Genomic DNA, 14255 nt, shown 5'->3' with positions numbered 1-14255 from the left:
AGTTTATATACAGCGATAAAGAAAAGTGAATAAATGAAACACACGGGCGTCAGTTATTCGTGCGTCACTAGCGCGACTGAGACACAAACTAGTATGTTACCGCAGTAATCGCTAATAGTGTGTGACAGGGCTATTATCAGCCACTGCAGCTCAAGCTTATACAACGGATATTTGGCACAGCTACAAGTGACTTCCTGTGACGGGGCGCTGCAGTGTGGTATTCAGCAGCAGGTACAGCCACTGACAGTAGGGAGATCTGTGGGCATCTTTAAAGGGAGCACAGCTTTGGAGAGTACCACTCCGTGTGTTTCCTTTAGTCACTTTTCTCTATCGCTGTGTATAAACTCACCAGTTTCTCTTGCACACTTTTCACTAACCCCACGGGGTCTTCGCATGGAAGGCTCCTCACATCCTCATTTCATCTGCCCCGCACCTTAATACACTACCAGTGACAATAAACGCTGCTCACACGCTCGTGTCTACTGTGTTAGTTTCATTCAATACTTTTTTTTAACCATTTAGTTCCCTCCAGAACAGTTTGCTCCTTATTTTATAATGATATTAAAAGTTATATTTTATTATTACTCTGTGGAGGTCTTTGAGTGCATCATTATGGGATCCTTCTGTAAATATTGCTTAGTGTAACCAGTTCCCAGATGGCACCTCTCCAGTACCCGTGGTTTTTGCTAGCTCAGCAGGCACAACACACATCACACACATCACACACATCACACACATCACACACATCACACACATCACACACATCACACACATCACACACATCACACACATCCCTGTACTACTATGTCTAACCAAAGATGTTTTCCAAACCCATTTTAAAGTTCCTCCTACCATCATAAGAATAAAATATTCCCCTTTTCTTAAAATGAAATAAATAAATAGCAAAATATGCGTATGTAGCAGGGATAGGCAACTCCAGTCCTCAAGGGCTACCAACAGGTCAGGTTTTCAGGTTGTCCCTGCTTCAGCCCAGGTGGCTCAATCAGTGCTCAGTCGGAGGCTAGGCCACTGACTGAGCCACCTGGGCTGAAGCAGGGACTGATTGAGCCACCTGGGCTGAAGCAGGGATATCGTGAAAACCTGACCTGTTGGTGGGCCTTCAGCACTGGAGTCATCCCCCCTCCTGGTATATACACACACCATCATATATCAGGGTGTCTGTATAATGAGATGGTGATTGATTGGTCCTTATCTCGCATGTTTTATTGTTGACCTGCTGGTTCATGGACTAATTGGGATTCTTTAAGTGCCTTTAAAACCCAGGCGCTTTGTGGATACGTTACCTTTGTACTGTAGTAAAGACAGCTGCCGGGGTTGTAAACATCACAGTTCTCTGCTGTGAACGGCAACATAGGGTGTGAAGTATTGTGTATGTGAGTGGATAGGAAGTTAAGTGACGCGCCCCCTTTGGGGATAATTTGCATGTCACTACCCAGAATCCTCGCCTGCAGTTTAACCGAAATATAACGTGTCGTGGTAAATATAGCAGGTTTGGAGACGGGGACCTCCAGGCTCTCTGTCTTTGCTGTGTCATTAAGGAATCGCCAGACTCAGGCCCATATTCACTAAAGAGTGCTAAATTGTACCACACATCGAAACTCGTATTCATCTGAATGGGCATTAAGTTGTGCTCAAGCGTGGCACTGTTTAGTGAATATGGGCAGCAGAAGGCAGAAATAGCATAATGTTGGATCAGTGAGACATTCTTGACGCCTGTGAAACGCTGATGCTAAAAATCAGTGACACTGACTCTAAATCAGTGGGAGACTGACTCAGATGTCAGTGACAGGTCTGCCACCCCTGGCCACCTTTTTAGCCAGTGCTGTCCCTGTTATTGTGCTGGCATACGGATTACTTGTCACTACAAGTACACTACATTTGTGTGATCTGACGCTCAGAGAAATAACAGGGTGAAAGTATAAAGGACAAAAAGGCAAAAGGCCTCAGTGCAGCGTCCAACGTGACAAATTATATAGTCAATATTTATCTCTTTATCTTCTTATAAAAAAAAAAGGGTAATTTAATTAAATTCTTTGGCCACAGTATGGCCCAGAACAGGTGCACGAGTGAATGACCGGTCTGTAAGGCAGCGCTCCCTTCCATTAGAGAGGTTGTGGGAGCTTTTTGCAGGTGCAGCAGTGTTAGGACCTGCAGCCGGGCTGTACTGGGACTAGGGTTTTCAAGGGGCCCAGTATTGAATTGGTCTGCCCTATATTGGGACACTCTGTCCAGTCTTCGACTGAGCCACTGATTGAGCCACCTGTGCTGAAGCAGGGATATCCTGAAAACCTGACCTGTTGGTGGCCCTTGAGGACTGGAAGTGCTCACCCCTGCTCAAGACGGCCTTTTTTTTTTTTTTTTAACTTAATTTTTATTAAAAAAATTTAGGGAGAGGGGGGAGATGAAGAAAATAAAAAAATGGGGGGGGGGGGGGGGAGGGAAGGGTACAAAAAATAGAGATGGGAGAAAGTACACATTCATTTACAATTTTACCTAACAAGACATCTTAAAATATTCTATCACACAGTTAATATAAATATCAACTTTTTTTTTTTTTTTTTTTTTTTACAACAAATTATTAAGACTAACCATTTTTTCCATGTAGCAAATCTGTCAGACTTTATTTTTAACTTTGGAAATTGAGGGAATAATTGTTTCCATACTGCCGCTAATTCGCGTCTTGCGGCTGAGGATATGTGGCACAGTAATTTATTTCCATGTCTCATGAGGAGGTAATATGGTTTGTTTAAAAGAAACAACCAGGGATCCATTGGTAGGTCCAAACCGAAAAACCTTTGTGACCACATTTTGATTTCCAGCCAATAAGCTGCTATGAATGGACACCCCCACCACATATGTATAAATGTGGCTTGTACTCCACATCCTTTCGGACAAGTAGTTGGGGACTCTGGGATGAATTTAGCTAGTCTCATGGGGGTTAAGTACCACCTCATCATAACTTTATAGGCATTTTCTCTCATTGTGATACACATTGATGCTGTGGCAACTTTTTGAAAAATATCATTCCAGTCTTCCATGTCTAATACCTCCCCCAGGTCATCCTCCCATTGTAGCATATATTTCAGTTTTTGATTCATATGAGGAGGAGGGCTAACAAAGTATCCATACAGTTTAGATATCAGTCCAGGTGTGTTACTATCTGCTAGACAAAGTGACTCAAATCTAGTTAGCAATTCGGGGGGTCGGATTTTGTTATAAAAGGCTTTCAATTGAAGGTATTGAAGGAACTGATTGTTTGGGATAGCCTTTTCTTTGTGGAAATATTCAAAGGGTCTGGAAGATCCCTCTGAACCTACATCTTTTAATCTTGTGATACCTGCTATTTTCCAGTCTATAAACCTATTACGGCCCATTCCTGGACCAAATTCTGGGTTATCATATAGTGGTGATGTAAGTAAGTGTCGATTTGCAACTGAGTTCCATAATTTGAGTGAGTGGGCTATAATTTGGCTGGATTTGAGTATTGCGGGTCTCTTTCTCACTGGGGACCATAGAAGATTACTTAATTCGACTGGAGCAACTAAATCCGTTTCCAATGATACCCAGCGTCTGTGGACTGGATTAGAGTGCCATAGTATTAGTTGGCTTGTTTGGGCTGCCTTGTAATAGGACATAAGGCATGGTAGTCCCAGCCCTCCTGTCTTGTTTGGTATATTTAAGATTTTCTTACCAATTCTTGGTGTTTTATTTTTCCAGATAAATTTGTTTATAATAGACTGTAGAGTTTTAATTTCCTCCAATACCAATGGAATGGGTAGAGTTTGGAAAAGATACAGAAGACGGGGCAATATGTTCATTTTTATACTGTGTATTCTGCCTATCCATGATATAGCGTGGCCGGACCACTTCCCAATATCAGACTTAAGAGCTCTTAGGACCTTTGGATAATTCTCCCTATACAGAGTACTATAGTTTTTTGTGATAAATATCTCTAGGTATTTGATCGTATTCGGTTGCCACTTAAAATCAAAGTTTAAAGCAATCAATTTAATTTGATCTTTAGGCAGATTTATATTTAGTGCCTCAGATTTGCTACTATTGATTTTGAAACCTGAGATATCCTTAAAAGAAGACAGAGTGGAGTATAAATTTGGAAGTGAAGTTTGAGGTTTGGTTATTGTAAGGATCACATCATCTGCATAAAGTGTGATTTTGTATATCTGGCCCTTCACCTGAACTCCAGTTACATTTGGGTTGTTTCTTATGTTTGCAGCTAGTGGCTCCATACAAACGGCGAATAGCAGCGGAGATAAGGGACATCCCTGTCTGGTTCCATTTTTTTATAGGAAAAGTCTCAGAGGAGAAACCTTGGGAGTATATTTTTGCCGATGGTGTAGCAGTGTATAAAGACTCGATGGCTCTAAGGAAAGGGCCTTCCACTCCAAATGCCTGCAATGTTTTTGACATGTATTTCCAGTCGATTCGGTCAAACGCCTTTTCGGCGTCAAGGCTCAGGACCATCGATGGTATTTTATTTTTGGTAGCTAATGACACCAACTCAATAATGCGTCTGGTATTGTCCACAGCTTGTCTTCCAGGGATAAAACCCACCTGGTCCGGATGAACCAGTGGTGGGAGAACTTTATTTAATCTATTAGCTAATATTTTGGAGAATATTTTTAAGTCAGTTTATTAAAGAAATTGGTCTGTAGTTCTTAGAGTCTGTAGGGTCTTTTCCATCTTTATGGATTAGTGTTATGGTTGCCTGGAGCATACTGTTGGGAAATTGGGAGTCTATTAGTATAGAGTTGAACATATTTAATAGTACTGGGGCGAGGATATTAGAGAATTTTTTATAGTATAAGTTCGAGAAGCCATCGGGCCCCGGAGCCTTAGCCGGTTTGAGATCTTTAATAACCCTGAGAACTTCTTCGAGTGTGAAATTTTGGGCTAATTTGTCTTTATCGTCTGGAGTAATTATGGGGAGATTAGCTGTATCTAGGAAGTTTTCCATTTGGGTTGTCAATTGTTTGCTTTGTTTAGTCTTATTACCTTATTATTAGTCTTATTTTTTTTTTAAGGATCTTTTTACATAAACCCCAAACGGATTTGTGCAATGAAAGAGCCAATGGCCGGCTTTTCATAGCTAGGCGTGCGCTTATTACATTAACCTTCTGCTCCCAGATAAGGAGAAGCCGCCGCGGTCACACAGGTCACACAGGTCACACAGGTCACACACCGGGATTCAAACTCTGTTCCCGCACTCCAAATAAGTGACATTGCGCAACAATTTACTACTCAAAACTTCTCACTCCACGGAGTCACTCAAGGGAAAATGAAAGTCAATAAAGAACTTTTATTTACAGACACATTTGATTGAACGGGCCCCTGTGGTTGTACTGTAGGCCCAGTACAGCCACAAGATGCCAAATTCATTAACATTTTATTTTTTTACAAATCCATCTTTTTAGGTCTGAAATTTTTAATACGCGCTGTAAAAATACTGATACTTTTCTGATTTGTGTAAAAATTCGGTACCTTAAAAAAAGCGTCATGCATAAGAAACCCAGTGTATTTTAGGTCAGGGGTGGCCAACTCCAGTCGTCGAAGGCCACTAACAGGTCAGGTTTTCAGGATATCCCTGCTTCAGCACAGGTGGCTCAACCAGTGACTTGGTCGAAGACTGAGCCACTGATTGAGCCACCTATGCTGAAGCAAGGACTGGTTGAGCCACCTGTGCAGAAGCAGGGATATCCCTAAGGCTGCGGTCCCAGTGCGTTCTACGTGCGCTGTGCGCACAAGCACCGCCCCCCAATCAGACCGGGCCCAGTACCTGCCTCGGCAGCACTTGGCAGCTGCGCTCCACGACGAGTTTTCTCAAATACCAAAAAATTGTATTTGGAACTCGGGACAGAGGCGTGGCCACGCCACCCGCCGGCGGTTCAGCCAATGAGGGTGAACCAGCTACGTGAGGTCATGGCCACGCCCCCCGCAAAGTCCCCACCACGCTCCCTCTCGTCGCAATCTCTCCCTCTCTCCCAAGACCGCAGATCGCGGTGAAGCGCTGTGCGGTGCTGACTGGGACCGCGGCCTAATACCTGGCCTGTTGGTGGCTGTTGAGGACCGGGGTTGGCCACCCCTGTTTTAGGTCATGCAGAGAGCCGGGTAATCTGATCGCACGCACCTTCATCGATCTTTGGCTCCTTTCCTCAGGAGTAATTAAACAGGAGTGTCACAGGTAATAAGTGCAGTAAAAGTCCCATCCGGTGCTTCCACTGCAGCCAGGGATTCTGGGTAATGGCATGCAAATCAGCACTCAGTTTGGTACATTTTGACTCTGCGTACATGACGTGTGTGTAAGCGTAATCTTGACTCTCATTATGTTGATGAATAAGACAGCGACCCTGACTTTTAATACCATTAAAGTCTACGAGGGCGGCAAAGAGAGCACAATTTGATGATGTCAGCGGGCGTCTTATCTCCTGAGCAAAGCAAGATAAGCAGACGACTTTTGATCTCGATCAGAAATGAAACGTAAGTAAGGCTCTGGCAGGGGCTCTGCTTCCATGCCACCTCTGCGCCTATTTCTCTTTCCCCGGGCCACTCTGCCGGTCTCTCTCTCTCCTGGAGGATCGCATGAAGTCTCGCCCTCGGCTGCAAACTGCAGCTCGCCCACCTGTCCTCGCTGAAAACGGGGGGCAGATCCGTGAGGAGAGGGAAGGAAAGCGCGAGTAGGAAGGCTGAGAAAAGGTGGAGGATTGGAGAGGGCCTTGTGTCTGACGATGGCTGCCGGGGGCAGTGGAGGTACGCGGGTCACCTTCCTCTCTCCAGAGAAGCCCGACGAGGAGGTGCCACGCAAGAAACTGGATAAACTCACCGTCAGGTACAATCGCAAAGACTTGCAACGCCGGCTCAAACTGGAGGAGTGGATAGACAGCCAGATTCAGGAGCTCTACCAGAGCCAGGTGAGTCGGAGTTACACCTACTGCTTTAAGCCCTGCCGCTGCCAGAAGGCAAGCGTTGCAGGCTAGCCTCCGGGAGCGAAGGGGTTAATCAATTTGTTTAATTGCATTGTCATTTATAATTAAGGGGAATTGTCAAAAGGCAAAACTATATATATATATATATATGCGCACACCCTTATCATTAATGCAAAGGTTCTAATTAATTCCCAACTTTCATATATATGTGTTAGAAAAACTTTGACAATGTAATACTCAGGAATCAGGTTTGCAGTTCAAATCAGCCGTCTTTATTTCTTCAATCAGCTCAGCGATTTAGCAAGACACAACATACAGAATACACTATACAAGGCAGCAAGTATGTAAGAAGGTCGTGGCTTATGCCTGTGACAGCTACTGTTTATACCCTTACACCAGAGGAGCACACACTGTGCAGATTATAAAGTTATAGTTAATTAGTTAAACAGATGAATAAGTCAGATTTTCAGGATATCTCAGCTTCAGCACAGGTGGCTCAGTCAATGACAATAGCCATGGGGTGGCCAGCTCCAGTCCTCAAGAGCCACCAACAGGCCAGATTAAAAGGTCAGACCAAGGGGTCACAGAGATCCCTATAAAGACGCACTCATTTGTCAGAAATAGAAGGGGCACTGTGTGTAACGAGATGCTAATATCCCCGTGGGTGACAGGGTATGATAGGTGACCCACATATGATAACTGAGGTGAGCAATGCAACGTGCTCCATATCACAGTTAAAACAAAATAATACATTTGTATTCATGTAGAAGAACGTCGAAAGTGAGAAATATGTGTACAGCGAAGGAAATCCTAAAATCTCCAGAGTAGAGACGGTAAAATAGTTAATAGGTAGGTGTGCCAAAGGCATAATCGGATATACCTAGGCCTATTGGCTGTAAGCCATAAACATGTGGTTAGATGGAAATGAATCTACGTAGATATAAGCCTGGGCTATAATAACTCCTGGATCAGTTCATCGCTGCTTGGCAGATAGGCAGAGAGAACTATTGGGATATAATGCCACAGGTAGATGATGGTTTCAAAAGCACTCAGCTAGTAATGGTTTCTATGAGGTATAGACATATAAGTGATATGTCTACCTATACAGGTAGCACCTAGTCAGGTGTACAATCATAGAAAATAATACACATATAATAATATCATGTGAACACCACGATGGTAAAGAGTATAGGCATACACTAGTCATGTATGCATGTATATATATATATATATATATAGTGGTTGACAAATCACCAAAAAATCTACTCGCCACCTAGTACCAAACGTGTGCTGCTTGGGCCAATATTTACTCGCCCGGGGGTTAAAAATCCACTCGCCCGGGGCGAGCAAATGTATAGGTTTGTCGAACACTATATATATATATATATATATATATATATATATATATATATATATATGTATATATATATATATATATATATATATATATATATATATATATATATATATATATATATACATACATACATACATACATACATACATACATACATACATACATAATGTAACATCAATAATAATAGTGTAATGATGTACATATGAGCATGATACAGTGTGCATAGTAGGTGTCAGTGGAACCAGGACCCCTCCAGTAGCCCAAGTAAGTACCCAAATACAACCGTATTTCAGATGATAAATCACAGAACAGTCGTCTCACTCGTAAGCACGTTTCACATGACGAGGCACGCTTCTTCAGGGGGGAGGAGTAATACAGATTAAGGATATCCCTGCTTCAGCACAGGTGGCTCAATCATTGACTGAGCCACCTATGCTGAAACAGGGATATCCTTAAAGCCTGACCTGTTAGTGGCCCTTGAAGCCTGGAGTTGGCCACCACTGCTTTAGATTGTTAGCTCCCCAGGCCAATGTTCCCCTCTTTATATTGTTTCTGCTTAGGTCTGTAGCACTTACCCAACATTGTATGTACATCTTTATATAGCGCCATCCATGTACGTAGCGTGTCGCAGCAGTAACACGCGTGACATAATAATATAACACATAATGGGCATAAGCGCTTCAGACATAAAGTAACTAGACCAAGGAGTCTCTGCCCCGCAGAGCTTACAATCTAAGCAATGTCTTCTTTAACCCCATGACCACCAGATGCTTGCAATTCTTTGCTCTGCTTCTCTGGCAGCGCAGGGGTTAAGCAGGTGTAGATGTTCAGCGCTTCATAAAAAAATTACTAAATGTGGTACAATTAGTTAAAATTGTATAAATATTAGAATAACGTGATTGTTTAATTACGATAATAAAAATGTAATGTACCAATACTAATAATAATACTAAGCATAGCAAAGATGTGTGTTTTTGTAGTGAAAGATCATATTTGTCCGACTTCCACGGGTTCCCAAACCTGCTTCATTCACACCATTGTCCGGTCACACAGCGGCTAAGCTGCACACGAGGATTATGGGTAATGACATGCCAATGAATCATTTCTCCCCGTTTTATCCCTTTCTACAGACGCAGCTGAGGGGCGAGGTGTCTGAACCTGAGATTGACATCGATGACCTCGTGGATCTGTGCAAGGACGAGCAGAAATCCCGGCTCCAGGTAAAACACACAGTGTCACAAAGAGGTGTCATGTTATATTGAGCGCTTTAAGTACGATGGGCATGAGGGGGTAAAGCTGCAGACCTAGCAATATCCTACATGTGTTTTTTTTAAATAAATCAGTTCTGTACTGTGAGAAAATACTTATAATGTAACAAGCATTTTTTGTTTCTATAGCGACACTTTACAAAGTCACATCCCCTTCCTCTTCTGAAACCCCTTTTGAGCCCTGTCCTCTCTAGCAGTGCACCAATTGTATCTATTGACTGTCTGGTCACATGATCTTCCCCACAGAACTTTGCATCTTTGCTCCTCTTCTGCTGCATTAATGAACCCCTGAGCCGAATCTTCGCCGATCGATCAGCAACTTAGCTAATTACTTATTGTGTGGATTGTATTGATGCTCATATTAAAAGGGGAAATAATAATAAAAAAATGAAAAAACGTCAGCTTGGCATGCTGTTTTAAGGCAGGGGAGGCAAATTCCAGTCCTCAATAGCTACCAACAGGTCCGGTTTTCTGGATATCCCTGCTTCAGCACAGGTGGCTCAATCAGAGACTCAGTCTTTGACTGTGCTGAAGCAGGGACTGATTGAGCCACCTGTGCTGAAGCAGGGATATCTTGAAAACCGGACCTGTTGGAAGCTCTTGAGGACAGGAGTTGACCACCACTGGGCTCTCTCTCATTAAGCAGAACTGTCCTGAACTTGCAGGGAACGTCCCAACTCGGGATAGCAAAATGCAGAGATTCTTAACCTTTCCACTGCCACAATGTCCATAGCATTTGCTGATGGTATACAGGTGCATTTATCCCTGGCCTGAAAAGCTGACAATCTAATGGTTAACACACAGTCGTGGAACATTAGCATAATATCAAAACAAAAACAGAAAGGCCCAGCGCAACATACAAAGTGACACAACATATAGTACAATACTTCAGTGCTAATCTGCTCATGAGTACGGGTCATTTAGTTAAACCCTTTGGCCAAAGCATTACAAGCATGCAGCCACGTCACGGCATGACCAGTATGCAGCCACGTCATGGCATGACCAGTATGCAGCCACGTCACGGCATGACCAGTATGCAGCCACGTCACGACATGACCAGTATGCAGCCACGTCACGGCATGACCAGTATGCAGCCACGTCACGGCATGACCAGTATGCAGCCACGTCACGGCATGACCAGTATGCAGCCACGTCACGGCATGACCAGTATGCAGCCACGTCACGGCGTGACCAGTATGCAGCCACGTCACGGCGTGACCAGTATGCAGCCACGTCACGGCGTGACCAGTATGCAGCCACGTCATGGCATGACCAGTATGCAGGTCCTAACCCTACCTGAGAAAATTCTCATTTACCTCTCTTTTTTGCTGGAGGGAGAAGAACCGTACTGGGTCTGTGATACACAGGAACATGATAAAAACTGCTAATTGGTATAATATCATGTTAGTCGATTATGTGTTAATAATTTGACCATAATGCAGCGCTGTAGTAATGAGACCCTGGTAATGGGCTGTAATAATTTGACTTTGCGCTCTTGTCAGGGAAAAAACTGATGTTTTCATATGTTTTATATTAAGGAAATTCTCCAGGAGTGCTCGAAACCTACAGAAGTGAGTATCCAAATCTTGCTAAACATTCAGTCCCACATAACGAAAATATCTTCTTTTTATAAACACCTTCTCAGTGTAATCGGCTTCCTTAAATACATTAAATTCCCATACAAGAACTGCTTTACTTATTTGTATCTTGCGTGTTTTTCTCCCGGAAACATTGAATCCGTGCACATCAGCAACTTCCATTTCTCTTTTCGGCTAATGATGACATCATAATGACTTCAATGACATCATAATGATAGACTAAGTGCGTCAAGTGACTCTTATTTGCAGATAAATGGTTCAAGTGAATGTTAAGGGTGAGTGAGTTTTCTTTGTGCGTGTGCATGTAATAGGGCTGGTCGGTAAAGGGGCCCCCTGGGGTGGGGAGGTTGACATGTGGATCAATGTTACGCTTTGTGTTGCAGGACTTCACAAAGGAGCTTTTACACCGTCTGAAAGGATTACGGAAGATTTCGTCCTTCGCGCGCAAGTGACACGCAGACAGCACCCTTCCACACCAGGATACCACTTCACCCTGTGGTGGGCAACTCCAGTCCTCAAGGGCCACCAACAGGTCAGGTTTTCAGGACATCCCTGCATCAGCACAGTGGCTCAATCAAAGACTGCGCCACCTGTGCTGAAGCAGGGATATCCCGTACACCTGGCTTGTTGGTGGCCCTTGACGCCATGACTGCGCCACCTGTGCTGAAGCAGGGATATCCCGCAGACCTGCTGGTGGCCCTTGAGGACTGAAGTGGCCCACCCGAGACTTAACCCCTCGGCTGCCAGACAGACCGGCAATGGCGTGGCAGCGAAAAGGTGAAGGCACTGAATTCCCAGCAGTAACAGGATTTTTATGTCTACGGACCCCATACACGTTTTATCAATTGCCACTTTTGAAGCATTATAATATCTAAAGGTGCGGCACGCGAGACGTGACCCATTAGAGCGCCGCACTCTGGTCTACTGATCGGGACTCCCTGAGGAGTGGCTCAGTGAGTAAAAGACACTGACTGGCACTGCAAGGGAGCCTGGTTCAATTCCCGGTGTCGGCTCCTTGTGACCTTGGGCAAGTCACATTATCTCCCTGTGCCTCAGGTACCAAAAACATAGATTGTAAGCTCCATGGGGCAGGGACCTGTGCCTGCAAAATGTCTCTGTAAAGCGCTACGTAAAACTAGCAGCGCTATACAAGTACATGCTATTATTAATCAGAATAATGGAGCCATTGATTTTTTTTTATAAGCCCGAGTGTGGCTTTCGGTTAATGAAGGAATGCTATGTGTGTGTGACCGTGTTACACAGTTACTTCCCTTCGTACGTTGCTAGTTAATAAAGGCTGAAGCCAGGGTCACAGTGATGGACTTTGGTTCCTGGGAGAGATGATTGATATGGAATTTTTAATAGGGTGAAGTGTGACATTGAGCAGACAGTAATATGGCAACGTTTGGCACGATCGTACTATTCGCATAAACCTGTGCTGCTCAACTCCAGCCCACAAGAACCCGCAACGGGTCAGGTTTTCAGAATATGCCTGCTTCAGCACAGGTGCCTCAATCAGTGGCTCAGTCGAAGACGCAACTCCAGTCCTCAAGAGCCCCAACAGGTCGTTTTCAGGATATCACTGCTTCAGCGCAGGTGGTGCAGTTGAAGACTGTGCCACTGATTGAGCCACCTGTGCTGAAGCAGGGATATGCTGAAAACCTGACCTGTTGGTGGCCCTTAAGAACTGGAGTTGCATCTTCGACTGAGCCACCTGTACTGAAGCAGGCATATTCTGAAAACAACCTGACCTGTTGGGGGGTCTTGAGGACTGGAGTTGAGCAGCACAGGTTTAAAATGTCAGCAGTATGTTACAGTATATAAGTATGCGTGTTTGTCTGTGTGTATCTTTGTACATGTCCGAGTGTGCTAAGGCCCTCCCCCCAGCCTATCAGACTGCTAGACGCCTCACCTTTATACTAGAATATAGATTACCTGCTCTCTCAGGTAAAAGGGTTTTACCACTACTTTTTATTTTAATTTCAGACAGAGTATCACTACTGTTTTTGTTACACTCTCCAGTATATATTGAAAAAAACAAAACATGGCGTTCGTTTAGGAAGCCATCTCACATTTTAATCTGGACTGTGACTGGTACATACGCCCATAACATATATTATCTTTAATTGGGGTGACTATATTTTTCCAGGGAAAAAAAATTTGCAAGCAGCGAGCGCCCACCGCGCCAACACCCCAAAAACCGGGACATTTAAGAAAAAAGTCACGACAAAGTCCAAACTAACCGTGACGTCTGGTCACCCTATCTTTAACTGTTCATGAAATGTCTTTAAATATAATGTATAACCCTGCTTAATTAATGTAACACTGTATTATCTTAAGTCTGTGCCCAGGACATACAGTACTTAACATGTCTCTCTCTCAATGTATTACTTCCTGGTAGAACATTTTAGAAGCATAAATGTTTCCTAATCATAAATGTTTCTAAAACTAGGTGCGAATAAGCTTTTGTCCAATATTGAACAAATTCAGAATTTTGCAGGCCCCCTTCCCATCGCTAGGGGTACGGATACGGATTAAAAGAGGGATTGCATGATGTTACTGTGGTGGAAAATAACCGAGCACCTCACCCCTTTCAGAAAAGATGCTCTTTATTTAGGCCACGTTCTCATCTGCCCATGAGTGCTATAAATAATTAGTGTTTGCAACCCCGACTGGCACTAATGACACTACTCGTACACAAGCAGAGTCCGCGTGTCTCCGCCTGGCTAATTAGGGGAAGCAGCCAAACCGGTCGGTGAGCATGTGGTGTGTGTGTGGGGCGAAGAGCACGTTCCAACTGGTACCACGGAGGCTGAAACACCGGATCAACCTGTCTGGGACACGGGGGTGCTTAACTCCAGTCCTCAAGACCCCCTAGCAGGCAAGGTTTGTAGGATATCCCTGCTTCAGCACAGATGGTTCAATCAGTCCCTGCTCAGCACAGGTGGTTCAATCATCTTCGACTGCGTTATCTGTGCTGAAGCAGGGATATCATGAAAACTTGACCTGTTTGGGGGGGGTCTTGAGGACTGGAGTTGAGCACCCCTGCTCTAACCCATCCAACAGGCAG

The 14255-nt window shown here is 44.1% G+C and overlaps 1 protein-coding gene across 1 annotated transcript; it reads left to right on the top strand.

Moving 5' to 3' along the window:
• The first annotated feature begins 6363 nt into the window (after positions 1-6363).
• PPP1R14D (protein phosphatase 1 regulatory inhibitor subunit 14D) lies at positions 6364-13636 on the top strand. Its single transcript, XM_075613434.1, has 4 exons — positions 6364-6947; positions 9450-9539; positions 11126-11158; positions 11569-13636. The coding sequence occupies exons 1-4, from the start codon at positions 6765-6767 to the stop codon at positions 11635-11637; spliced, it is 375 nt and encodes a 124-aa protein (XP_075469549.1). The 5' UTR covers positions 6364-6764; the 3' UTR covers positions 11638-13636.
• The last annotated feature ends 619 nt before the right edge of the window (positions 13637-14255 follow it).

Source organism: Ascaphus truei, chromosome 9 (assembly GCF_040206685.1).
Source record: "Ascaphus truei isolate aAscTru1 chromosome 9, aAscTru1.hap1, whole genome shotgun sequence".
NCBI classification, from domain to species: domain Eukaryota; kingdom Metazoa; phylum Chordata; class Amphibia; order Anura; family Ascaphidae; genus Ascaphus; species Ascaphus truei.
This window is presented reverse-complemented; position numbering and strand designations above follow the sequence as displayed.